Below are 24,841 nucleotides of genomic sequence, written 5' to 3'. Positions count from 1 at the left end.
TGCATATCTTGATTTGGCTTTATGAACTTGCTTTGTGTATAGCAATATCACGGGTCATTTCTTGCTCTTTGGAGAGAGTTTTGCAAATCCCAGTTTAATAGTTCCTAGTTTGCTCCATCTGTTGACATGCTGCCAGCATTCAAGTCTGTGCAGTAAATCTTTTGTGGGACGTAAGAAAGTCCTTCCTCATCATCCGTATAGGCTGAAATCTTAAACTGTGTTCTGTAAATCATTTATCTCTGTGCTTTTTAAAGAGTGGCCTACCTTTCCCCTTGAGGCCACTGGTCTTGAATGTATTTATTTTTCTGGCAGAGCGCCATGAATGAATCATGGCCTGGAGCAGCTTACGGTCTGAACTCCTCTCTATTGTTAACCTAAAATACTTCATGCAGTTGTTACAGCGTTTTGCTATGTATAACTTTTAATGGAAGAGAGATTGATTTCAGACTTGTTAGTTGCTTTTGAAGTTCCTTGGCACTATGTGGAAATGATTTCTTAGGGTCATACAGCTGTAGTCCACTAAAACAACTGGTGATTGTTGCACGGGAAGTTAGTACATGGGAATATGTTACCAACTCTTTGTTGTAATGAGGTGTGTTTGTCCTTTTCACAACAAATAAGTCACTTTAGCTTTTCATTCCATTTGTACTTTTCCTGTTTATGCCTTCCTGCTTCATTTCCATACTGCTTTATTGTTTTATTGTTTCTCTTCTTAACTCTCAAGTCTTTCATTCTGTTCTTCAGACATTCCTCTTTTCTGGTGTGCCTGTTCCACCGTGGATATTGTTTCATGCTCCATCCCCTTTTTTCCCCGTGTAACAGTGCTTTCATTAAAGGCAACCGGGCAGATGATTTATTTCTTGATGTCTTAAAAGGCTTCTTTGTAATGAAGAGCCTGGACCCAATCAAACTACTAAGGATTTCCGTAGGTGAGTCAGCAGCATGGGCCTTGCTGGCTCTGAGGGCAACAGTGCCAGTGAAGTACGTAACTCATCTCATACTTCAGCAGGAATAAACCAGATGACACAGGATGAATGGGAAATCAAGGTCTGACTGGACACATAACCACAGATTCTGGTTTCCACTTCTCTTTACAGTCTAATCTCAGTATTGCGTCCCTTTATTAATTCTCCTACCATTGTGAGCAACCCATTTGGCTGCTGCTAAACTTATGATCTGGGGAGTGCATGAAACAACCACCCAGGATGCTGACTTCCTCCGTCAACATGTGTAAGTTGTGTTCCTTATCACTTGCTCATTTCCCATTTTTCCAAGTATTTGATCACTGAGTTCCTCCAGATGGCTGCTATGTGACCCTTCAATATCAGCTCCATTGAAGGCACCAGACTTAGTTTCAAATGTAGAGGTTGTGTTTCTCACCTGTGCTTCAGTAAGGTTCCTCTTCAGATTTGGTTGACCTTCAGTGTCAGTGAATTCGATGAACAGATGGAGAGCAACAGCTGCAGCCTTATCATAAATGAGGTGCCTCTAGGTTTGGCTGGAAAAGTGCGATCCCTTTCTGTTGCAGAGCTGGACTTTACAGTATCCCACAGCTTCCTGATGTTTGCAACAAACACCTTTGCCAAACTGGGAAGAGAAGGATGGAGCTAGAGGCCAGTATTGCTGGGTGGCTTATGGAACTGAACCGTGGGGTCCATGTTCTTTAAATCCATGGAGGTGGTAATGCTAGAGCCTGTTCTGACTTGGGAAACTGTAGAGTAAACATAGCACTTGGTGCCTGTCCAGTCGAGGGGGACCCAAGCAGGGTGGTGACTCATGCCTTTTCCCAGCAATTACTTTAAAAATAGAATGGAAATTGAAATATGCTTTGCAGGTCAGGATGTCAGGTCAGTGTGTGTGATAGTTTTTCATGGGTAAGGTGCTGACAGAGGACAAAGCATTCTTCATTTTCAAATTCACTTCTGCTGGCCACGTAGTCTGAATGTGTGGAAAATGAATTTTCTTTGTACTGTCTACTGCAGGAAGAACAGCTGTTACCTTTGTAAAGCTATTTGCAAGTATATTTTTGAGTGAACAGCTGCTCTGTCACTTTTGATACTGTAGTTTCGTGCAGTTTTGTAGTGACCTTATTTACCTGGTTTTCTAGATAAAAATCTACAGTGCAGTTGTTAACTGATCCTGAACTTAATGACTGCTTTAGGGAGTCTCTTACTCTTGCACATTTTAACCTCTTACTCAAACTTGTTAAATCACAAATGTCAAGAAATTGATTAGGTTTTAGTACAGGAACAGGAAGCTTCAGACTACACATCCTCAATTGGTTATGAAAACTCCCCAGAATTTCAGTTACATCTTTAGTCTCAGAACTTACATGTCATTTCAACCTTTAGAATCCAACCTGCTGCCTAAGCCTTTTCATTAGTGGTGGATGGCTGCTTTGACAGTTAAGCACATACTGTTTCTGAGAAAATGAAAGTCATGCAGCTGCAAAGACCTGCCTGAAACTTCATGCCAGTGTAATGGCTATAGAGGACTTTTCCTGCTTTTAAATTTGAGTAGAACCAGATTGTGAGGAGTTTGCAACCAGAAGGAGCTGTCTTTAAAAAATAACAGTAAGAAAGAACTTAAAAAGTTATCATACTTCTGTTGTCTTTTGGTTCCTTCACTTGCCTTGGTTGTACCTAGAGGCCTTCTTTGAAAGACTTCAGCCTGATGTTTAAGATACCTCCCCTACTCAGTTAACCAAGCTAAGTAAATAGTTTGGTTAGAATCTCATTTTGGCTTTCTTAAACTCATTTGTCTGACTTCTCTTGCATGGAAGCTCTGTAGCTCTATGGTGCACTTGGTAAATTGGAAAGCTTCTGTTCCCACACCATGGGTTATTTTTTTTAATCTCTGCCTCCTGCCAAGGTTTCTCCAAAGCTCCTGTGTTAAAATTAGATGTGCAGCATGGGAAGGGGGCAGTGTTTCTGGGGTTTGTTTGCGGGTTTGGATTTTTCTTTCAGTGTTGCCATCTTCAAGTTGTCTTGCTCTTAGGCAGTGATGAAATGTCTGACTCACTCCCTGTACAAGACAACAGTGAGAGCCAAGAAGTTTGTAGCTTCTTAGAAGGCTCCAAGCAGTGGTGCGGGAGGGGGAATTGCTGATAGGAAGCAGCCTGCCAATGTCTTTCTCCTGGTGCTGTCGCAGAGCTCTGGCATTACAGGCTGGGGCAAGGCCATTTAAATCCAAATGATTTTCACAACAAAATCTTTTTTCTTCTTCTTTTTGTTCCCTCATTGCCTCCCAAGTCTGGTAATGGGGCATAGAGCCTAAATGATGAGGCTGTGCACACTCTGCACACTGCTGTACTCTGACCCTGCATCTTGTCAAGTAGTTGACTGAGTCAGTAGCAATTTGACAGTTTGAAAGTGAGTTTGTACAGACAGCAGTCGATGACGAAACTACATCACTGTGCTGTAAGTTCTTATGACATTTTAAAATGGATTACATTTAAAGGCTGTACTTGCATAAGTGCTTTTAAAATAAAGCATCTGCTTTCTTCTGCTTTACTTTTTGTTAAGGATGTGTCTCCTCTGTTCCCTCTCTAGTTTATTTGTGACTAATTTAAGTGGGATTCTTTTTCCAACATAAAACTGAAATTGTGTTGTTTGTATTAAAAACAATAGGAAAACTCCCAGACCCTTCTACCCTCCTGGTTTCATGACTGAACTGATCTGATGGCCGGCTGGTGTTCCACTTGGATTAGCGCAGCTGCCCAAGTGGTGACGTGGTTCCCATAAAGTCAGGGACTGCAGCAGTGAGGCTGTGCTGGGGTCACCTGCAGCCTTCTGCAAGCCCTTCTGAAATCACAGTGCACATCTGGAGACCTGCAGAGACGCCAGCTTATTCTGGTGAGGTAACTGACCTTAGTCTAGAATCCATTAGTCAGTAAGAGCTTCAAGTCCTCAATAATTACTAATATCAGACTGTAAGAGCTGTAAAGTTGGCATATCATAGAAACAGTATAGTCTCATCCAACAAATGTGGCTAAACTGGATTCTTCCAACGTGATTCCCTGATGCATCTTTGAGCTGATGGTTTGGGATATTCAAAAGGGCTTTAGACAGCCTTCTGGTGTCCAGTTCCTTTAAACAGGCATGTTATTCTTGTCCAGCAACCCACTGCTGGTGTCTTTGGTTGAGAAGAAATTCTGGTGACTAAATAACCTTTTCTTACAGCCTTGAAATGTATGTAAATTCTGTAGCTCACAGTGAGTTACTAGGTAAACTCTGAAAATAATTGCACGCCTTCCCATGAACTGCAACCTGTTCGTGATTTTAATGATCCCAGTTGCACGGGTTTCTCTTGTTCTCTCTGAAAGTTAGGATACAAATCTAGTAGGGAGTTAAATCTAGGGTGTGTGCATTTACTGCGCAAGAAGACGGGCAGAATCAGAAAAGAAATAGATAATGAATGGAATACTCTGAGTATTTCCCTACATCTGTGCATCACTGATTAGAGTGACCTTTCTTTTACGCTGAGTTTGTTGTTTGGAGTTTTGCTGTGAACCAGTTGTGGTCATTTGCTTGGTGTTTAACAAAACTGTAACAAGTGAAAAAGCCAGTGGGTTATGGCCAAAGGGGGCTTTTAATTTGTTAATCCGATGCTCCTTTTTTCCTTTTGTTTTTTGCTCAGCTGTCTTGTCTGTCTTCATCTTCTGGGAACCTCCACAGGGTGGAATCTTCCTCTTCTCTGGAACAAAGCGAGCAAAAAGTAAGTGCGGTTAAATGTTCTGAAGGAACAGAGTTAGTGGTGTTCATATTTCTGTTTGACTCTGAAAGTATCTCATTGTTTGCTTGAAGATTATGCTGCTGTTATGACCCTGCTCCAACTGAAATTACACTGTCTCTTTTAATCTTCCTTTGGATGATGGGGCAGACAATTATGAAGAGGGCAAGCTTTGTCTTGAAGCAGGTAATAAATAACCATCTCCATCAACTTACAGTTTGGATCAACTTGTCTGTCTGGAATTACTGCAGTTTAACACATTATGGTCTAATGAAATAATAAACTATCTTCAAAAAAATGTAAAGTGTCTTTTCAAACCTTATGTGCCAGTGATGTGAATTCGGGTGTGTTTTTATATAAGGTATCTTTGAGGTGCAGTGCAAATGAATCTGGCTTTTTACAGGGAAGAGTTTGAGATTCAGAGTTCAGCAGGATTAGCATTGAAGAAAAGATGTTTGCTTCTGAGGCTACATAATTTTTATGATAAAATGTATGTCGATACAGGATTTTAAAAGCTGCTGTCATTTGGTGTAGATCCATCCTATTTTGGTAAAAGAAGATGTGGATAGAGGTATGAGTTATAATTGAAGCAATGTCACTTTAAGAAGCCTGTGACAAATAATGTGCTTTAGGAAAAGTTTTTGCTTTGGGCACAGACTTAATCATCTGTGAGCAGAGTTCAGCGTGTCTTGGGCTTCTCTTCAGACTTAAGGTAACTTTGTGCGTTCCTTTGTGTTGTAACACAAGTATCTGCGTTGCTGTTGTTAGAGAAGCAGAAATGAGGTTGCAGGAAGAAACTGGGAGAACTCTGATAAATTCCTCTCTCACATGCAGTGACTGCCAGCTGGCACATTACTTCCTCAGATGGGCACCTAAAGAAAAAGGACCCATCTCTTTGTAGCTGTATACTTGTTGATGGACACAACACATGCCCCCTGCTGCTAGTCTTACAAGCTGAAATCACTTGAAAATAGTTCAGCAAATTACGTGTGAGTCTGTTTCCACATGGAGATGCATGTCTAGTTAATGCTGAAGTTTTTCACAATAGTGAGGCATGTCGCTGCTGTGGCCCATGTGTAGGGAGATGCTTGCCCAAGGCGTGTTTAACCAGCTGTTCTTACAGTGGAAATGTTTTATTTTCTTAGTTGGACGTGGAACAGATGTCAGGCTTCATTTCAATAATAATTACAAGATTAATGGTTGAGTGGGGTCTGTAGAACTAGGCTATCAGATCACCCTACACACTGCAACTGCACCTTTTGTTTCCCCCTCCTCTATATTAAAAAGGAAAATAATCTTAAAACAAGTTGTGAAACAGTGGTAACTCTTCGAAGAAATGTCTCAAAATATACCCAGAAATGACCTAGCAGCTTTTGTTGCTTGTGAAATCTTGGTGTCTCTCTGTGGAGCTGTGCTGACATGTTGTTCTGCAGTGTTCAGTGGGCCCAGGGGATGTGGGCTGTCACACAGACTTGGGGTAGGAAATCCTTGCTTGCTGAGCATCCTCCACAGCAGAGGACCAGGAGCCAGGGCTGGTGCTAGCCAAGAGATGTGGTCACTCAGCCCTGGCTCCCTCACACAGTGGTTCCTTCTTCTGTTGCCTTGGCTGGACTGCATGAACAATGTCATTTCTCGGTGATGAAGGCATATGGAGCAGGAGTGGCAACTGGAGTCTGGCCCAGGATTTGAGTTGGACCTTTGGTGCTCTGCCTGGGTGCGAGGGCTTGGGATGAAGCACTTGGTGTTCTAGTTCAGGTACAAACCCTCAACTACCCGGGTCAGTTTTGTGTTTCAGCAAAGTATGGCTTCACTGGTATCTGAGTCAGCGAAGAGCCTTTGATACCATTCAGTTGTAAGGTAAATGCAGAATGAAAAACAAATTTTAATACCATGGCAAACCAAAATACAGTTCATCAAACAAGATCGGGTTTGCTTTGCTAATTTGTGAGTTTGCCTTTTGAGCAGCTTGGCTGAGCATTAGCATGTGCTGAGCTCAGCAGCTTCAGCAAGGTTTTCTCATGGTGTGTTAGCTGGTAAGAGTTGTTCTCAAAGATTTCCAACATCTGACAACTTGCACTCTGTTATGTCTTGTGTTAACAAGCATTCCACCTAACTGCAGCGGAGCGGTCTGTCCGTGCCGATGGGGTTCCTATGGGAATGCACAGGGTCTCCGTTCCCCGAAAGCCGATGTTCCCTCAGACTCTTCAGCTGTTTAATAAATATCCTGCTCCAAAACACTGGCTGGGAGCTGCTATAGCGTATCCAAAGGATCAAAAGCTGTTTTGACCGCTCCTTTTTCAAGCTCCTCCTTGTCCCAGGAGCTCTGTCTCTTTAAACAAAGAAACTCTTCCTACCTCTTCCCTTCCAGCACTTACAAACAGGAGTGGCATGCTTTTTTTCTTGAAGATACGCATTAAAAAGGTTTGCAAGTAGTTTGCAGCAACTCATTGTCCTGATATGTACCAGTGTCTACTTCAGATCTTTTCTCAGTGCCTGTGGTTTGGTTTTCCGTATTTCATAGTATTTTTCTTGTCTGGGTTTTTTTTTTTTTTTCAAGAATTTATTTCAGGAATGTATTTTTACATTATTATTTTGACTACCATTTTTTCAAATATTAGGTCATAAAACTCCTGCTTGCTGGTAATGAAAATATTTTCTAGTAGTCTGGTAATACAGTATCAACTTTAAAAAATAAGAATATGGAATAAGAATATGGTACTATTTATAAGTGTCATAAATGAAGAGTTTAAGAAATGTATAAAATAATGTTTATGGTTGTTATTAGACTTACAGCTTTGTAGCAACTGAAATCTTTCTATTCCATATACTGTGTGTGCTGAGTCTAAATCTGGATTTCATTTAGCGTTTGGAATGCACTTTTGGCTAGCGTGTGACAGCCCTGAGATCTCATGACCTGTCCTTGCAAGGATGTGAAAACGCTTCTGTATCAGCTAATCTTGCATGATTTTGGTAGGTTTTGAAGTTGGAGCTGGACAGCACAGACCCTCTTTGGAATCCAAATCTTTGGTGGCCTCATTCCCATTCCCTTCCTGAGTGCCTCCCATGCTGCTTGGCTGCACCTCTGGGCAAAGGTGGGAACTCCCTCCACTGTTTCATATGGAAGTTGAAGTTTTGGGATCTAAAATAAACCTTACTGGGTCTTGGTACTTTTTTCCCCTGAGAGAACAGATAGTTGTGCTGCCATTTATATACCTACGCATTTACTATGGTAGCGTATATGTTTGTTGCACTGAAAGGAGGAGTTGAACAGGAGAAACACCATGAGCAGAATTCTACTGCAACTCTGTATTCTTGTTGCCCTGTGCGTTTCTTGGGTTCCACCACAGACCTGCAGCCCTACAGAGCTTTGTGGCGGGGCCCCGGCTGGCCTGTCATCCCTCTGAAAGTGGCTCATTCATATGTATAAGCTGTCAGATGGCTTAATGTCATGAAATTACACAGAACAGGCAAAATATTTTAGCAAGGCGTGCTCCTAAACTGCCGGAGTCCTGAAAATATCCAACACACTCCGAGAACCCCAGCCTGGTTCGGGTTGGAAGGGACCTTAAAGCTCCTCCAGCTCCAACCCCTGCCACGGGCAGGGACCCCTTCCACTGGAGCAGCTTGCTCCAAGCCCCTGTGTCCAACCTGGCCTTGAGCACTGCCAGGGATGGGGCAGCCACAGCTTCTCTGGGCACCCTGTGCCAGCGCCTCAGCACCCTCACAGGGAAGAGCTTCTGCCTAAGAGCTCAGCTCAGTCTCCCCTCGGGCAGGTTCAAGCCATCACAACCCAAGGCAAACACAACACCAGTCTCCCCATCGCTCCCACCCCCGGCAGCCGGCACCGCGACCGCCCTGCCCAGTGCCCGGGGCCGCGGCCGGGGCGGGCACTGCGGCTGCTCCTCCTCCGGCTCCCGGGCGGGGCCGGCCTGCCTGCCTGCCGCCGTGCCGCGCTCTCCCTACCTGCGGGGTTATGATGTCAGCGGCTCATTACCCTAATTATGCTGACCTCATAGCCGGGCCCGGCCAATGGGGCCGCTGCGCTCTCCCCACCTGCTAGGAGGAGAATTCCATCATTCCTGGGATTCCTCCCCGGGCCCGTGCAGCGAGCGGCGCCGGGGCTCGCCGCGCCTGCTCCGCCTCGCCGCCGGGGCCCCGGCCCTGGCCCAGGCCCGGCAGTAAACAGCCAGCTCTCCGCAGCGCTGCGCTGCGCCCCGCTCCGCCCGCCCGCCCTAGGCACGCCGCCGCAGCTGCTCGCCGTCCGGCCGGGAGCACCCTGGTGAGTGACCCGCGGAGCTGGGACGGTGGAGACGGGAGTGAAGGGGACAGGTGCCCCGCGGCTGCGGCCCCGCTGCCCGCCCCGAGCGCGTCCCTCGCTCCCGCCGCGGGGCCCGGCCGCTGAGGGCAGCGAGCATCGCCCCGCCGGCGCTGACAGGCGAGCTCACGGCCGGGGCAGCTCCGTCCCGTCCTCCGCGCTGCGGGGCTGCCTCTGGGCCGGGAGCCGCCGGCACCCTGAGGGGGCCGCGCTGGGTGGGGAGCGTGGAGTTACCTCAGAGAGCCCCCCCCGGCCCGGGGTTCGCGGCTCCCCTGCGCTGTGCCCCGGGGACGGACGGCGGTGTCCGGGGGTGCCCAGGTGACGGCGGGAGGCGCGGGGGAGCTGCCGGGACCCCCCGCGGTTACCTGCGGGCAGCGGCTGACTGCCATCTTAAACCCGCACCTCGGCCTGCTCCGCACGGAACGGCCGCCGGTGGCACGGGTCCGGTGGTGGCTGCAGCGCCCGGAGCTAGCCCGAGGGCACTGCTGAGGCGTGTGCGCCTGGGGCGTCCGTCTGTGGAGACTGCTTCGTGCGCTCCGGGGCGGCGCGGCTCCGGGCCGTTCGGTCAGGCTGGCTTTATGGTTCCCAGCCGTAATCAGGAGTAATTAATTGTCCGAGCCGAGCCTACTGCACATGGCAGCAGTGCACCTCTGCCCTGAGAGGGGTTTAACCACCCTCCCACTGACGCCTGCCGAACCGTGCAGACAGCTACTTACCGCTTCACTCCGTTGGTGCTTCGGCATTATCGGAGCTAATGGAGGTTTTTAAGTTAAACCGCAGAGGAGACTGGTTGATCAGGATCTCCAGGCTTCCTCCTGCAGGGTACTTTGGTTAGATTCTCTCCAGCTGTGCAGTAGGGAGTTGTTAGAGGAGCGGTTCTGGGGGAGGAACAAAGTGTAGGTTGGGAGAACTGAGCGGAATTCTCCTTGCAGGGCTGTTAGTAACGCTTAGATCTGGCAGCAGTCTGCCGCTCCCGCCTCAGTGATGCGTAAACTTTTTACTTTCAGGCTCTTCTACGAACTTCTTGGCCTTTATTTGTATTTTCCCATCTGCAGACCCGTGAGGGTGATTCTAACGTAAAGTGTGTTTTGCATAAATTCCCTACAGCTCTCTTTGGCACCCCGGTTATAATCTTGATACTCAGGATCAGGCTGCGAGGCTTTTGGGGAGCAGTTACAAGAGCTGCTTTCAGTCACAAATAAAGCAGCTCTGGCCCGTTAGACTGCTGGTGGAATTCGGGTGTGCCCGCGCTGTGCATGTGCGTTGGGTTTTGAAGCAAACTGCTGGGCTGAAACAGTTGTTGGATCACAAGCGTCCCGGAGGCACGCTGTGGGGAGTGGGGATGGCGTTTGGGTGCTGGGTGCTGCGTTTCTAAGCCTCAATGAGGTGAATGCTACCGACTAGCTTTACCACCCGCCATAGAGTAGGGGTTAGGCCAGTGCTAAGTGTTGGGCACTGAGAAGTGGTGCTGGAAGGAGCGCATTGAATAATGGGGTAGTGTAAAATATACACCCAGTTGCTAAACCAGCTGACGCAGGCCTTTGGGGCGTGTTAACTGAAAAGCACGTTCACATTATAAAGCATGAGGAGGTGTTTTTTTAAATATGTGTAGCTGTGATACCTAATACAGTATGGAGGCACTGAGAAGGCGAATTGCTTTTGGTTACATTTGACAACTTTCTATAATAGGTAGTTTCAGTTCAGTTCTCTTTGGTTAGATGTTTCATAATATGTTTGCAGCAGAATGTGTAACAGAGGATGGACTGAGCAGTCTTGTAGATACAGGATGTGGTCAGGTTAGACTTCACCTTTAATTTCTTATGTTTGTTAGCATCTAATTCGAATACCACTGCTAACAGCATTCTTTTTAGAATGTTACTTTGGTAAGGAGGATTTACACAATAAGCAAACAAAAAACACAAGGTAAAATGGCAAAGCTTTGCTTTAAGCTTTTAATTTTCTGTGTGATAAGTTAAATTGGGAAGCTGTTTCTGCTTGAAGACTTGCCTGTTCAAACACATTTTCCAGATGCAAAACAAGCATGGGGAGAAAAAAACCCAACAAACCCAACCACCGAAGTACTGAATAAATACATTACAAAAAAACCCCACCGAAAGGGTATTCTGAGGATTCTTTGGCAGAGTAGCATGAATTCACTCTGAAGATGGGGAGTTTAAATGCAGAAGGATGATCTGTGCTACATGCCAGTCACAGTTAGGGTTAACATTTTACACAGGTATCCCCACAGGGTTTATGTACCTGCAGGGAGAAGCTCTGATTTAAGCATGGTTGAAGGAAGTTAAATGTGTTGTGGCTATTGAGGACACATTGACTACAACGTGCTTATTGTTACTCTCATTCACAGTACAAATATGCTTTGCTCTCTCCCATCGTAAAAAATGAAAGATGTTGACCTAGTTTGCATCAAGCTTATGCTTTATTTTCCCTTATTCTGTACACTTATTGATTGTGCTGATAAATTGTGTCTGAATTTCCTCTTCAGTTTAGCTTTCTTCTACCTCAGTCAGCTGGAGACTTTCTCTAGGTGCTTCTGGTTCTGAACTGGACGGGGAAGTACCATGGCCGTTATCTTCCTGGATGCGAGCTGCTTTTGACCTATTTGACACTTATCTTCAGTTAATCTTGTTTTCTCAATACTTTTGTTTATCTACACTTCACTCAAGTCCTCACTCTTGATTGTTTCTTGAGTGTCTTGTCATTCCTCTCTTACTTTCTGGTTGTTATAATGGGCTTTGTTTATTAATCCACTTCTCTCTCCAACCTTATCTCTGCAATTTCAGCAGACATATGAATTCAAGTACCAGACTTTTCTCTACATCACTGAAGGGTTCAACCTTTTTCTCTCCTTGGCATCATGTAGATGTCTATCTGTAGTTCACACTTGCCAAGCTTGAGAGAGCTCTTACTAGTGTCTGCTTTCAGATGGTTCTTATTAATGTGTTAGCAATGGCTGTGGGCCATGCTGCTATTCTGTCAGTCAGACCTGTAATCCAAGTATCTTTATGACTTTGACCTCTTTTTAGATCTTCATGTCCAAATGACATATAAACTCTTCTGATTTTTCTTATCTGCACAGCATGTCTTTCATACAGGTCTTTTGTTCTCATCGCCCAACTTTTTCCTTGTTTCTGTCATCTAAGGTGTTATTTCAGTTACTAGTTAACATCTGTTACACAAACCCCATCATATCTCCATCATAGAGATTGCTGCTGCAAACAGAATCTTTGAGGTTATGTAAAATCTTATCTCTTTGCTATTCCCCCTTTCTTTTGTTACTCAAATAGAAAGATCTTTATTTGAAATCTTCCCTGACATACCCCACTGTGAATAATAACTTTGTGGGATTAAATAAACGCCTCGTTGTTCAGTCTGCAGTTAGTCTCTGGTGCTGTTTCTCTGCTGCCTGTTTATTGAAGCTTCAAACAAGCAACTTGAGGGGTTTTGCCCGCATGCTTTCCCTGATGCTTGGAAGGTGCTGTGCAACCCATGAAGTCACTTAACTATTAATTTTAAAAAGATTTCATTTCTCCATAGTCTTAAAAAAAATGTTACCTGGCATTCGCAGAGCTGAGAGTACTCAATATGTGCATGGAATGTGCAAAAGGCTGAAAAGGAGAGGGAGAGTAATGTGCTGTTTCATTCCACTAATGGGTGTTATGTTCTTCAAATGTTGCATAAAAAACCCGCAGCGCATCAGTGTTTAGTAACTTACTTATCTGTCAGATGTTGTGTCTCTGTGATTTGATGTTCCAAGTCTTCGCTGTGTTTTCAGAACGTTTCTTCGCTGCAGTGTAGGTGAGATGACAGATTAGGGGGATGTTGAGTGGAAGCAGTAACTGATGAATAAAAGGATTAAGATATGAAACTAATATTTGAAATTACAGTGGATAACACTATTTTGAATGCTTGTAAAAGTACTTTAGGTTTGTGTCCCTAACAGTTAAGATTTTGTAACAAGTGAGAAACTTATGAAACTCTTCCCACAGTATGTAAATCGGAGCTATCCAGGGGAGGTTCAGTTTGTGTTCTTGTTCTTTGCTGGTCACTTGTTTTCCCTTTTGAGTGTAGAGCAATATACTTGCACATAGGCTGGAGAGCTGGGTTTTTACCCAGTTAGGGATGCTAACAAAATCCAGCTCAGATCCTTGTTGGTTTCTGCTGTACAGACAGATTTCTGTGTCGCACAGAGAATTAGCTGCCTTTCATCACGAGTACATTGGGGTTTTTTTGCCAGAACCCTGGAAATTGAGCTATTCTTTCATTTCTGAAGCATGAGGCCTTCTGAGGGTGATGGGGCTGTTCTCTGAAGGCTGCCATGGAGTAGCTGTAGCAGTCGCTGTCCTTGTTGCGATGGAATTAGGGTTTTAGGCTGTGAACTAAGAAAAGATTCCTCCTCTCTCATTCTCATAGCCAACCTTCATTTCTTTCCTGAACTGTTATCCCTGGCTTGTGAATTTAGAGAGAAAGATATTTTATATTATTTGAAAAATAATCCAGAAATTGATAGCTCCTTGAAGGTGATTTTCATAACTGTAAATGTGTTCAGCATGTTTAAAAGTCACAGTACATATGGTATGGCCCCCTGGAATTTGCAGATCTCTTGATGAACAGTGTGGCTTCAAGGAAGCTCTTGAATGAGCACAGCATTCTTCACAAGACCTTAACTGTTAGGGAAGTATTTCTGCAGCTCTCTCATGATGTGATCTGTAACAATATGCAAAGCTACAAAACTCTGTTAAGGCTAGTTTTAGTGAAGTTGTTTTTAAAGTATCTAATTTCCTGAACAGAATTAAGACTTGGTTCCTGTTTCCTTCTCTCAGTGTGGACTTCTGTCACTAGCTAATTCTCTTACTAGGAGCATGTTCCGGAAAGGGACTGGGCATCTGCTACTCCCATTATTTGAAAAGTTCTGGAAATCTTAAAGCAGCAATTTCTTTCCAATGAGACATATTACTAGCCGTCGTATTGTTCTTTATCAGGAGGGTTTTTCTAAAGAGTTGCCCAAAAGCTGTGTATTGCTGCCTTTGAAAGTTAGGACAGAGCTGGCTATTACTAAATCATGAGCTGGCCTTTGGTTTGGCATAGCTGCATCATCTGATCATATGTCTGATCTGATCAGACATATTCTAATCGTTCTTCCAACAGAATTTTCACTCTGATAGAGGAATCTCTGTGAAAGGGTTGGTAATCGACAGCCTGGTGAGAAATAAAGTCATGCTATTTTAGACCCCACAAAAATGAAATGGGAAAGAAACCAAGCATCAAGGTTGAAAGGATCAGAGTGGAATGATGCTGAAGGCTTCTTTAGCGAATGCTCTCTTCCAAGTTTTTACTTTGGTTTGGAACATCAAATATTGTATAAAGAAATGTTTAATGAAGACAGGCTTGGTAAAGTAAGAATCTAAGATCTTGTTTCCTAAAACCTCTTGCCCACATGTACTGTCTTTAACTGAGAGAGTTAATTGATTTTATAAGTTGGGTTAAAACACTGTTCTTGAGCAAAAGCTGATTCTGACAGGGAGGGAGATGCATGTTTTAATCCTCAAGTGCTGTGCTTAGTTATTTTAAGTATGTCTCATCCACTTGCACAGTTCTGGGCAAACAAGACTGGATTTATTTTTTTATTGCAAATAGATGCTTTAAATTTTAAAAATACTTTCAAAATACTTTGTTATGCTCCAAAAATCTTTGATTAGTTTTCAAGTCTTTGACATTATTTAGGCCGAGGGAGGGAGGATAGGGAGGTTTATTATTTATAGTGCTAAGTCAAGGAAATTGCTTCCCAAACATATGCTTGTTGTTATGTCCATATACATGTGTTTGAGATTTAGTAGTTGCCACTACCTTTTTATTTTTAAGCTCATACTGTAAAATCAGTTCCAGTAAGCAGTTCTTATGTCAGACCAGCATGCTAGTCTTCCAGGGGGAAAAAAACCAACAAAACTCTTAACAGTCTGTCCTGGGTTCAGCAGTAGCAGCCATTTTTCTCCTTAGTAGCTGGTGCAGTGCTTGTGTTACCAGCTTTGTTCCCAGGCTGCAAGTCAGAACCACAGAAATGGGGTTCATTTCACATATGGGAATTATGTGTTGGAAGAGAAACGGGGAAAAGCTCTGAGGTATGATTGTGATTATACAAGTTAGTTTTCTGTTTGTGTTATTACAGATACAAACACCATGTGTGTGTGTATGTTCATGAGTAAGAAAATGTCTTAATGGCTTATAAGCTTTGAATGATTCTACTTTGGCTTAGGGGAGTATGGAGTGCAAGTCCATTGAATACTATGGATCTAAAGCAGCCTTATGCTCATGTAGGCAGTCAGGCCAGCTGTCATCTTCACTTCAAATGAGTTGCATCTTTTGATATTGTCTCAAGTAGCTATTTACTGGCATGGAAGGCTGGCATGTGGGAGGGAAAATTGCCTATAGCATATAGCACATAACCCTTCTGCAACCAAATAAGCAGTGATCACCAGCTTCAGTCAAATACTTGAGAATTTGGTCTTCTGGTTTGTTTTGGAAGAGTAGTTGGTGGGAAAGCTAATTCCAATGTTCCTTGTTTTCAGCAATGACTTAGTTTTAACAAATCATGTGGTAGTATAACATGAAAAAAGCAGCAGAAACCTGCATTTGTGATTCTTTCTGCTGTTGTGCTCTTGTTCATGACTACTTCCTTCTGTAAAATCTGGTGTGTGTGTGCTATGAACAAGTGGCATACTACCTAGGATGTTGTTTTGTGGTAAGGACTCAGTGAGTTTACCCTTTGAAACTTTGGCTCTGAATTTTCCAGGATCCAGAGAGGAATGGAGACTCCATTGGATGTTTTGTCGAGAGCAGCATCTCTAGTACATGCCGATGATGAGAAACGTAAGTCTGAAATTTAGTTCTCTGCTTTGTTGAATCCAGATGCTTTATGTTTATACTGTGTATCAGCCTAGATGCTATGTTCATCCATCTGTGCATCCGTCTGAATCCAAGGCGTGTAGAAAAATGTCTTCAGAAGTTCATCAAAGGTTGTCTTCCTCGGGTCCAAAACCAATACATGGCAATTAAATTAGTACACAAGAGAGAATCGTTCCTGTGTTTGGAAAATGTACTTACTGACTCATATAAAGGTGCTCTCTTTTCCCAATTGCATTTGCTTTGTTAGTGAACAAAAAGTTATAATGGAACTGGTGTTGAACTGGAGATGGTTTGAGAACTCATGCTCCTTAATAATGTCCGGTAGACCCGTTTTTGTTTAAGAATACATAACTGGGTGGGCATAAGTTTCCACCCACACATAACTGGGTGGGCAAAGATTCCTTTTCAGCTCATAAAAACTAAGAGGTGAACTATTATCAGTAATGAGCACTTCATTTTCCTTTCTAGCCAGCAAAAGATGAGTATAGGGTTTTAACACAGCAAAATAGGTCAGCTCCAGCTACAGAGACTCATGATGCCAATCACTGCTTTTAACATTCACAATAAGTGTTTAAGATGGGTTAACTAATGTTAGAATGGTGTTTTCAGGTCAGACAAGTTGCAGTACTACTTTGTAGATCAGATTGTTCTCTGCATGTTTAGTAATAAACGTCTTTGGTCATTTTTTGTCCAAGTAGTGGAAGCACTCAACAAGTGCATGTATCTTGGGTATCAAGCTGTATAGATGCTGACTAGAAAAATGCTAGTTTGGATTTCAGACTTCTTTTGTGTGTAGCTTCTATGCATAAAATCACCTTTTAAGATGAATTCAGCTGTTCTTTTGGTCTTTGTTCCTTTATTCTGTATATATATTTTGAAAAGTAATTGCCTCAAATGTTGAGTAGAAACTGATTTACTGCTGTCAAACCTTCTAAAATAACTGCCAAGTGAGCACACATGGTGTATTTGGGCAAGTCCCAGAATTTGTGTGTATGTTCAAATAACCAAAATAGTAGCGCGCTCTTCCAGAAGTTTGTAAAACGAAGGTTTCATTTCATAGCTCTTTGCTTTATAATGGGTATTGGGTTTGATGTTCTTTCATGCTCACCTCACTATGGGATGCATACCAGTTTTACAGATCCCACTGTAATAGAATGACTTGGTTGTCTGCTAGTTACTTGCTCTTACTAGTAAAATGAACAACAGGCGAAGTCCTTGAGGAACTTCTCTGGCCTGGAGGGTTTCTCTTACAAGCTAACACATATTTGTAGAAAAGGCAAAAGTTTAACTTACTTTCTTTTCAGTACATTTTCTTAATGCATTTTGAATATGTATTCTCCATTTTCTTAGCTTAGATGCGTTCTTTCTGGTTAACTTGCCTAAGACTCTAGTTTGAATTCCACGGTGTAGGAATGTTGGGCTGGATTTCGAGAATCCAGAGGAAGTTTGAGTCAGTGCAACTTGCATGTGAGGAAGCTGATCTTTATCTGGTTCTAATTTATGTTCCTTTAGTCTTACCACTTAGACTTAATTAGATTTATGCCACTCTGCAGCTTCTAACCGATGCTGTCTCTGAGTTTGTACTTTTGTTGTGCATATTGCACACTAAGAATGCTGGAGTACAAAAAGCTGCTAAGAAGAAGAAATGAGACTGGTCACTGAACTTAACACTTCTTTTGTGTCAGCTTTTGCGGAAACAGCGCCAGCCGGACCTTGCTCTGTGTTACAAAGCAGGTACCAACAGTTTGAAGTTAATCTTGAATTTAGCTATTATCCTTGAGTTTTCCAGTAAGGTGCCTGGCTTGCTGCTTGTGGAATTCTGTGGTCCTGTCTGCATTTCTGTGTCCCTTGATGGGAGAGGATAAAGATACTTCCTAATGGAGTTCATTGTTTACTTACTGTCCAAGCTTGGCCTTCTGTTTCAGTGGAAGGGAAGCATATAGTGGTATAATTATTAGCCAGTCATCTTAAAGGCTTGTCGCTAATTGCGTACTTGTCAAGTAAGGGGAAAGGATTGAAGAAGTCTGTGCTGTTTAGGAGCAGCTGCTCAGTGCCAGACTAGGTAATGTGCAACTATTTAATCTGTAAGTAAGACTACAGTATAAGCTGGTAGTGTTTAAGTAAAGACAAAGAATTACTGAAAGTACAGTTTTGCTTCCCATAATTGTGTTGAACAGCAAATGTTTAAACACGAAGGAGAATTATAATTTTGTGTTTCTCTCACGTGAAAATAAGGGTTTTGGGAACTGGTCTTCCAGTTATCAAGTGTTTTAAAAGCATAATCTTGTTACTGATAAAATAGTGAAGGAAAATGCTTAATAAGGAGTTGCACTTGCAGAAGCTGATAGCACTGTGTATGCAGTCTGTGCTGATTTTATAGTGACACTTAACTTACACGTCCCTCCAATATACAACTCCAGCTTAAGAATATGGGAATGAATGAGAGAAACACGTTTCTCACTCTCTTGGGGTAATATAGTGAAAAGTCTCCTTTTGGCAAACGGAAGAAAATGTACTTCCACAAGGAAATGAAAGGTTTGGAAACAGCTAATAAATGGCATAATAAAGTCCTAGGTAATAGTTTTGCATTCAAATGCATTGTACCAAATCCATACCTGTTGAGTCTTGATTTATGTTTTAAAAAACTGATACAGGACTTAAAAAAGTGATCTTTGATGAAGCCATGCTTCTTACACATATACCAGTTATATCAGTTACCACGTATCAGTTGCATGCGTCATCCTTGTGTGAATGGAAGCCTGCAATTGCTACTCCACACTTTTTGCCTGTGAACACTGTTATTATTTGGCAGCAGTTTCTTTTATGTGGTTTAATTTAATCCACTTCAAATAATTAAGCTAGACCATACAGTTGATATTTCTAGTACAGAAGAATTATTGTGCTTTAAAACCCGTGCCCTAATCCCCTTTGTAATAAAATCCTCATGTAGACAAGCCCTACAAATCAGTTTTTACTGTTCTTCATTCATATCAGTCAGTTCAGTGAGGGAATGAATCTGTCCTGGCTACCATCTCATAATGAATAAATACGCAATGATTAGATGTTTTGGATAGCTGATCCTAAAAGCATGTCACTTTAAGGTGGTGTTACGAACAACTGATTAGTTTTTAACACTCTTGGAGAGGATGATGACTCTGTAACCTGTTTGTCTTTAAATACAAAACAATCTATAGTAGAATTAGACTTGGGTGTTTCTGTTAAAGATAATAATGATGAAATATTTCTGGCATCACCAGGACTTTTCACCTGCACTACTGTTTGTTTTGTAAATTGATAGCAAATATGGGCAGCGAGCTTAAGGTAGGTTTTAATATCAATGCTTGCAGAAGTTTAAATAGCTTCCATCCTACTGTGTGAACACTTAAATCAGCTCTGAAAACATTTAAGATACTGAAGGCGTTTTGACTGACTGGAAGTGAGGAATTGCACAGAACTTGCTGTGTGAATGCAGTCAGTACAAAGACGGTCTCAGCCATCAGTTTCATTTGAGGTGTTGGGGGTTTCTTGGGACTGTGTTTTTGTTGTTGTTGGGGACCCCTCTGCCCCCACTTCTGCTTCAGAAGTGAAAGAGCAGTATCATGTCACAGTCCTTGTTCATTTTCTGCTCACAAGTTCACCCCATCCCGGGTACAACCGGGAGGAATAGCACGTTTGTAGTAACAGTATTTTGATTGAATGCTGTTCTTCAGTGCTTTCAAAGTCTGGGGATCCTTTATCAGGGTTTGTCAACTCTTGGGATGTCTCTTACCAACCAGCCCAGTGCAACTTTTCATTTAGAGCCTGACTCTTCTTCAGGAGACTTTTCCCTTACTGTGCGGAGTGGAGGGTAAGAAGTGCTTTGGCATTACTTCCCCACATGGAAATGAGTGGACTTGCCATGTGGATGTTTGTTTCCTCTTCTGTGGCAAATAAGAGTACTGATTGATGTTTTTTTTCTACCAGGTTAGTGACTGGATATGTCTGTTGGTTCAGAAAAGGCACAGGGGTTTGATACACACAAATACGTAGGCCTAGAAAATTAGGAGTATGGTTTGACTCTGCTGTTCTGCAACTCAGTTTAATAAACTGAATTCTTTAATTGCAGAAATCAATGTGCAGTTAAGTAATTGAATAGCTTTTATGAATTAGCAACTGTGCTTGTGGGCAGAGCTTCTCTCTGGTGTCTAGCAAACAAAACCCTTCCGTTTTCTGGAGGAAAAAAGAATTTCTAATCAGCAGTATCAGCAAAAATCTGCATTTGTAATCCCTCGACAGCTATGAGAGGTGTTGAAAGTAGATTGTCAGTCATTTACATAGCTTTTGATCAGTGGGAGGGAAGAGGGGGAGTCCTGTTAGTTTTGGAGTGGAATATCTGGCATAAATAATTGTGTATTTTTTCTTGAAACGGGGAAAAGTCTGGAAGTGTGATGTTTCAGTTTAGTAATAATGTAATAGAAAAACATATGTGGTTCAATCACTGAGATGCAGCCTGAAGCATCTGTTGTTGCTGTGTGAATACCAAAAGCTTTAAATAATAAAACTGAGAGTAATAACATGCCTAGTGTTCTACTTTTAAATTTATCAACCACACAGATCAGAAAATATTACTATCTGCTCTGGTTAAAATATCAGTTAATCCGGTTTTTAGTAAAATACCTGAAAGGCTGAATTCCTGACCCTCTGCTTTTTGTCTTTCAAAAATCTTTAGCTTTTTGTATTACTTAGTATTTCACAGGGAAGCTTCCTGTAAAATGGTGTCAGGGCCATTCCCTCAATTTTAGGGTTTTCTTAAAGCTAGGAGCATTCAATAGGATAACTGGTTGGTTGGGTTGGGTTGTTTTTTAATAAATAAATTATTCGTACCTCCAGAAAGCTTTGCCCTTTTTTTCTCAAAGCTTATTGTGGCAAAGAAGTAAAGAATGAGTAGAGTTATGTTTTCAGCTTGTTAAATAGGCTGGAAAATGGGGCAATTGTCTGCTTGGCGCCTACATGTATTTTAGTGGCAGTAGAGCACCATTAGCATGAGCAGTGGAGGGATGGTAATGCCTTCAGGAACAAAAGCGTCTAAACATTTTAAACCCCCAAATTTGCTAGAGGTTCAGCTGCCTATAGTTTGTAAACATGTTGTAGCATCCTTCAGCATAGCAGATGTTTCTACCCAATCTGTGCTAGCTCAGGAAACAGGCTAGTCAGAGCTCCTGAGCAATGTCACCCACGCAATGTGGCTTTTCTTTCTGAATCCTTCTTAGCCAATTGGTGCTAAAATGCTTGCAGTGATTGGTGGCATTGCCTCCAAGGAAATGATGCTTACGGAACCACTCTATAAATGCTGTTTGGCTAATGGAGGGGGAAGAGACTTCTTCCTAGAATGGAATTTGTCATCGGATACCAACCATTGCTCTGAAAATTGCAGCTGACCAAATACCGTACTGTTAGGCGTGATAGCAAATACACTACCACATGGAACTTCACAATGCACATGCTTCTCAATGGTTGGAGTTTGCAAAACGCTATGCTTGGTTGTGCTCAACTTGCCTACTTTGCAAAAACAGGTACTTGTTATATCCTGAATTTTGAAACAATGCAGAGAAATTATTCAGTCGTGAGGCTTTGTCTGTAAAGTTTTCTGGACTGAAACTCCATAAATGAGCTGGGTTTTACAGGTAGGCAGAATGTACTGCGTATGAAAATCTGGCCATTCTTCGTGTGGTAAATCTTCTTTGGCTTATTTCATTATAAAAAAATGAGTTCATTAATTGGGAGTACAGCAGGGTGCTTTCCCAGGGTGTTCTTTTCACATCTTCAAGAGCATGGAGAATTGGGACAAGCTTGGCAATGTCAGTGTCATGCATGAAAAAGTAGTGTTTGTATGGGGCAGGATTAGTAATAGGAAAGGAGTTAAATCCACATTCTTTTTGAATGTTTTGATATACTTACTATTGCTTATCTGCTTTTCCTCCTTTAGTTGTTTTTGTAGGTACTTATTTCAGCACTTTATCCATGTGCTTTACAACTTCCTTCTTGCCTCTGTAGCACAGTATGTTAAAAACAGTGTTAACGTGGTCAAGTCAATTGTTCCAGCAGCAGTGCAGTGTTAAAATCGAGGTGGCCCTAAACAATCTTTACTCCTTTTTCAGTTATACAGTCTTTAGTGAAATGATCATGGAATATTTACAGGTCTGTTGTTAACAGAAATAGGCAAGTTCTCAGTTAATAAGCATATGTTCAGTATTTTCCTTTGCTGGAAACCCCAGACTATTTTGGTATGCCATTCAAATTTGGACCTGGAGGAGGAGGGATCTGAACAGGAGTTTTCAAGCCCAAGATGAGTGTCTTAATTAATGGTGTATAAAATAAAAGGAGGATACAGTCAATTATCGCACTCTGTTTTACTAACTCATGCCTGTTGTTCTGCTTCAGAAAAAAACAAAAGGCAAGAAAGAAAAGCAGCAGTGCTTTGTTTCAGGCTGAAGAGAACATATTTCTCCCCCAGGAAGCAAACATCGAAGTTACTTGCTTTTGATTTTGTTTCCCTCTTTTGCTGCTGAACCAGAAATCAGTTGCTTGTGTTAGCATAATTCTGGCTACAGATCTGCTGTGCAGCTATAAACAATGTTGCTACAGAAACTTCTGTCATCCATAAGCTTACAGGGAGAAATGCTTCTTATTTAGCAAATAGAACAGTGAAGAGTGATTTATTGCTCTCCTCTGACTTTTTCCCCTTCTGTTCTGATTTTAAACTTAATGACATATTCATTGAAAGGTCCCTAAAACACTACACAGCATTACAAGAGTATTTCTGTCCATCCACTACAGCAGTATTGTATGAGGTTATAATAACTTTCAAAACACTGGAATTAAGTTTGCTTTAGATATATTTTTGCTGCTTTGTAAAAGAGAGAAATTATAAACAGTAGTTGGACAGAAATAGCCTTTTGTGTTCTTTTAAACAGAATAATTTTAGTACATGCACTAGGCTTACTTTAACTGAAACTGTAACTGTAAACTGCTTTTATATGCTGGGTCTTGCCCATGCTGTCTGTCTGGTTCATGTGAAAACATCTGTGTGTTACAGTTGCAGCTTTATTGCTATAAATCTCTGGCCTTTATTGCCTTTCTTTAGAGCCAGCTCCATCTATTCCTCTTTCCACTTTTTGTATCTTGCTTTGCTGTTTTAATAGATCATATTTTCCAGTGCTACTGGTAAGATTTCAAAGTTGACTTTTTCTTTTCTAAAGACCTTGTCTTTTAATTAACCATTATTTAATGAAAAGATGTGGCAGATACGTAAGGTTCACAAAGAGTGTATGCTAATCCCCGCTTTGTAATTCCTTGGTTTCCTCATTTTTCTTGTATTAGTTATGTATTGGGTTTGAGAAGGCAGTTTAAAATGTATTCTGGAGTTATGTTACTTAGAGTAGTATTTTGGCTTGAGGTGTGCTTTATTTCACTTTCTGAAGCCAATGCTTAAATACAAACATATGAAGGAAAACACCTGTATTCATAAAAAAAAGGCAAGATTAAATAGAGCAAGAAGGATTTGTTGTTTATTGTAACCCAGGAGCAGCTTTTAGAGGATTCCTATTTGTCTTTGTACAAGTGTGACAGTGAAATAGGCCTGTGCGTTCAGCCTGAGATCGTGAAAACAGTAATGATCGCGTGCTCACACTCAGGGGCAACTCCAGCTGTTTCTGCACTAGAATTGCTGCAAATCCAGACAAACGAGTGCATATTGGTCAATGGTTTATAACAGGTTTAATCCTGGGAGGGACTGGGGAGACGTGTGCTTGTGGGTGTCCCTCATCACCAGAAGGATGTGCTAGGATCCCAAGTGGACCCAGCTGAGCTGCTGCTAACCCCATGGCCAGGCGGCTGCTGGCGCTGTGCGTGTTGGAGGTCACACGCATGTCAGTATTCTTTATGTGATTCCTCACATGAGGTGTGCATCTGTGAGAGCTGCATTCATTCATAATCCCTTCAACAATTGCTTTGTGCCCTGCAAAACCTGAAATAAGCTCTGGTATTTGTGATAAGCATATGAGATTCTTCCCCAGAATTAACCCTCCACATTCTCTGAGGCCTTCCTCTTTGTTTTCTTCCTACCTGCCATTGTGGAGGCAGTACTGTGTGGGTATTTTTCTGTTCTTTGTGTGTGCAGGTAGTAGATCACAGGCTGAAAATGAAGGTACAATTTATTGTTGGAATGAAGTTACATGGGCTAACTACGTAATTAAATGTTCAACATAGAGTAGTGTCCTTATGCTGTTGGTGTTTGTATGGCCCTAAGGAGATCCACGTAGTGTCATTTGTGAAGTAACTGAGATTAATTTCAAGAATTTGAAGGGAAATTAATTGTATCAATGTAATAAAATACGTAAAATACTTAATGCCTTTTTTTTTATGTTTCTTTTGCATTTAGCGGAAATAGTGAGAAATAATTTGAAGATGCTTGGTTTCTGTTGAGAAGGTGTTCCTAGAACAGTGAGGTCTTGTGTCATCAGCTTTAACCAACACATAGTAAGTTTGGTGGTTGGTGTTTTGAAGGTACACTGCTAACGGAATGAAAGATGTGGTGAGAAATGTAGTAAAGTGGGGTGAAGGAACGATGAGGCTGCCCTGTGTTAGAACATCCTTGGCACATGTAGCACAATTTCTTTGCAGTGGTGTGTTGTTGTAGCCTATACTTCATAAGAATTTAGGTGTATTTTAGGTATATTTATAAGGCATAATATCCAGGTCAGTCTGAAGTAGCTGTATGAGTAGAAAACTGGAAAAGCATAGGGAATTCTCTAGGGAGTTAAGATGGAGGTTAGCGGGTAGGAAGAAAGGAATTGTTGACTTAAAAGACCTTTTAAGAGCTGCAATATTATTTCT

General features: G+C 42.1%; 2 protein-coding genes across 7 annotated transcripts in view; both read left to right on the top strand.

Moving 5' to 3' along the window:
- Positions 1–7,917, top strand: part of TAMM41 (TAM41 mitochondrial translocator assembly and maintenance homolog) — a 34,683-nt gene extending 26,766 nt beyond the window's left edge. For 2 of the 6 annotated variants that reach the window (XR_010614442.1, XR_010614447.1), the window contains 3 exons: positions 1,098–3,859; positions 4,639–4,716; positions 4,806–7,697. The gene's annotated coding sequence lies outside the window, so the exon portion shown is untranslated. The other 4 variants (XR_010614444.1, XR_010614445.1, XR_010614443.1 and 1 more) reach the window with 4 other exon arrangements.
- Positions 7,918–8,725: 808 nt separating this feature from the next.
- VGLL4 (vestigial like family member 4) overlaps positions 8,726–24,841 on the top strand; it is a 76,881-nt gene continuing 60,765 nt past the window's right edge. Inside the window, exons 1-2 of the mRNA XM_065687729.1 lie at positions 8,726–9,010; positions 15,855–15,931. Of these exons, the coding sequence (XP_065543801.1) occupies positions 15,868–15,931 (64 nt within the window). The 5' untranslated portion in view covers positions 8,726–9,010; positions 15,855–15,867. The remainder of the gene's footprint in view (positions 9,011–15,854; positions 15,932–24,841) is intronic.

The sequence above is a fragment of the Lathamus discolor genome, chromosome 7, assembly GCF_037157495.1.
Source record: "Lathamus discolor isolate bLatDis1 chromosome 7, bLatDis1.hap1, whole genome shotgun sequence".
Taxonomy (NCBI): Eukaryota; Metazoa; Chordata; class Aves; order Psittaciformes; family Psittacidae; genus Lathamus; species Lathamus discolor.
Note: the sequence above shows the minus strand (reverse complement) of the source record. Positions and strands in the feature narration are given on the sequence as shown.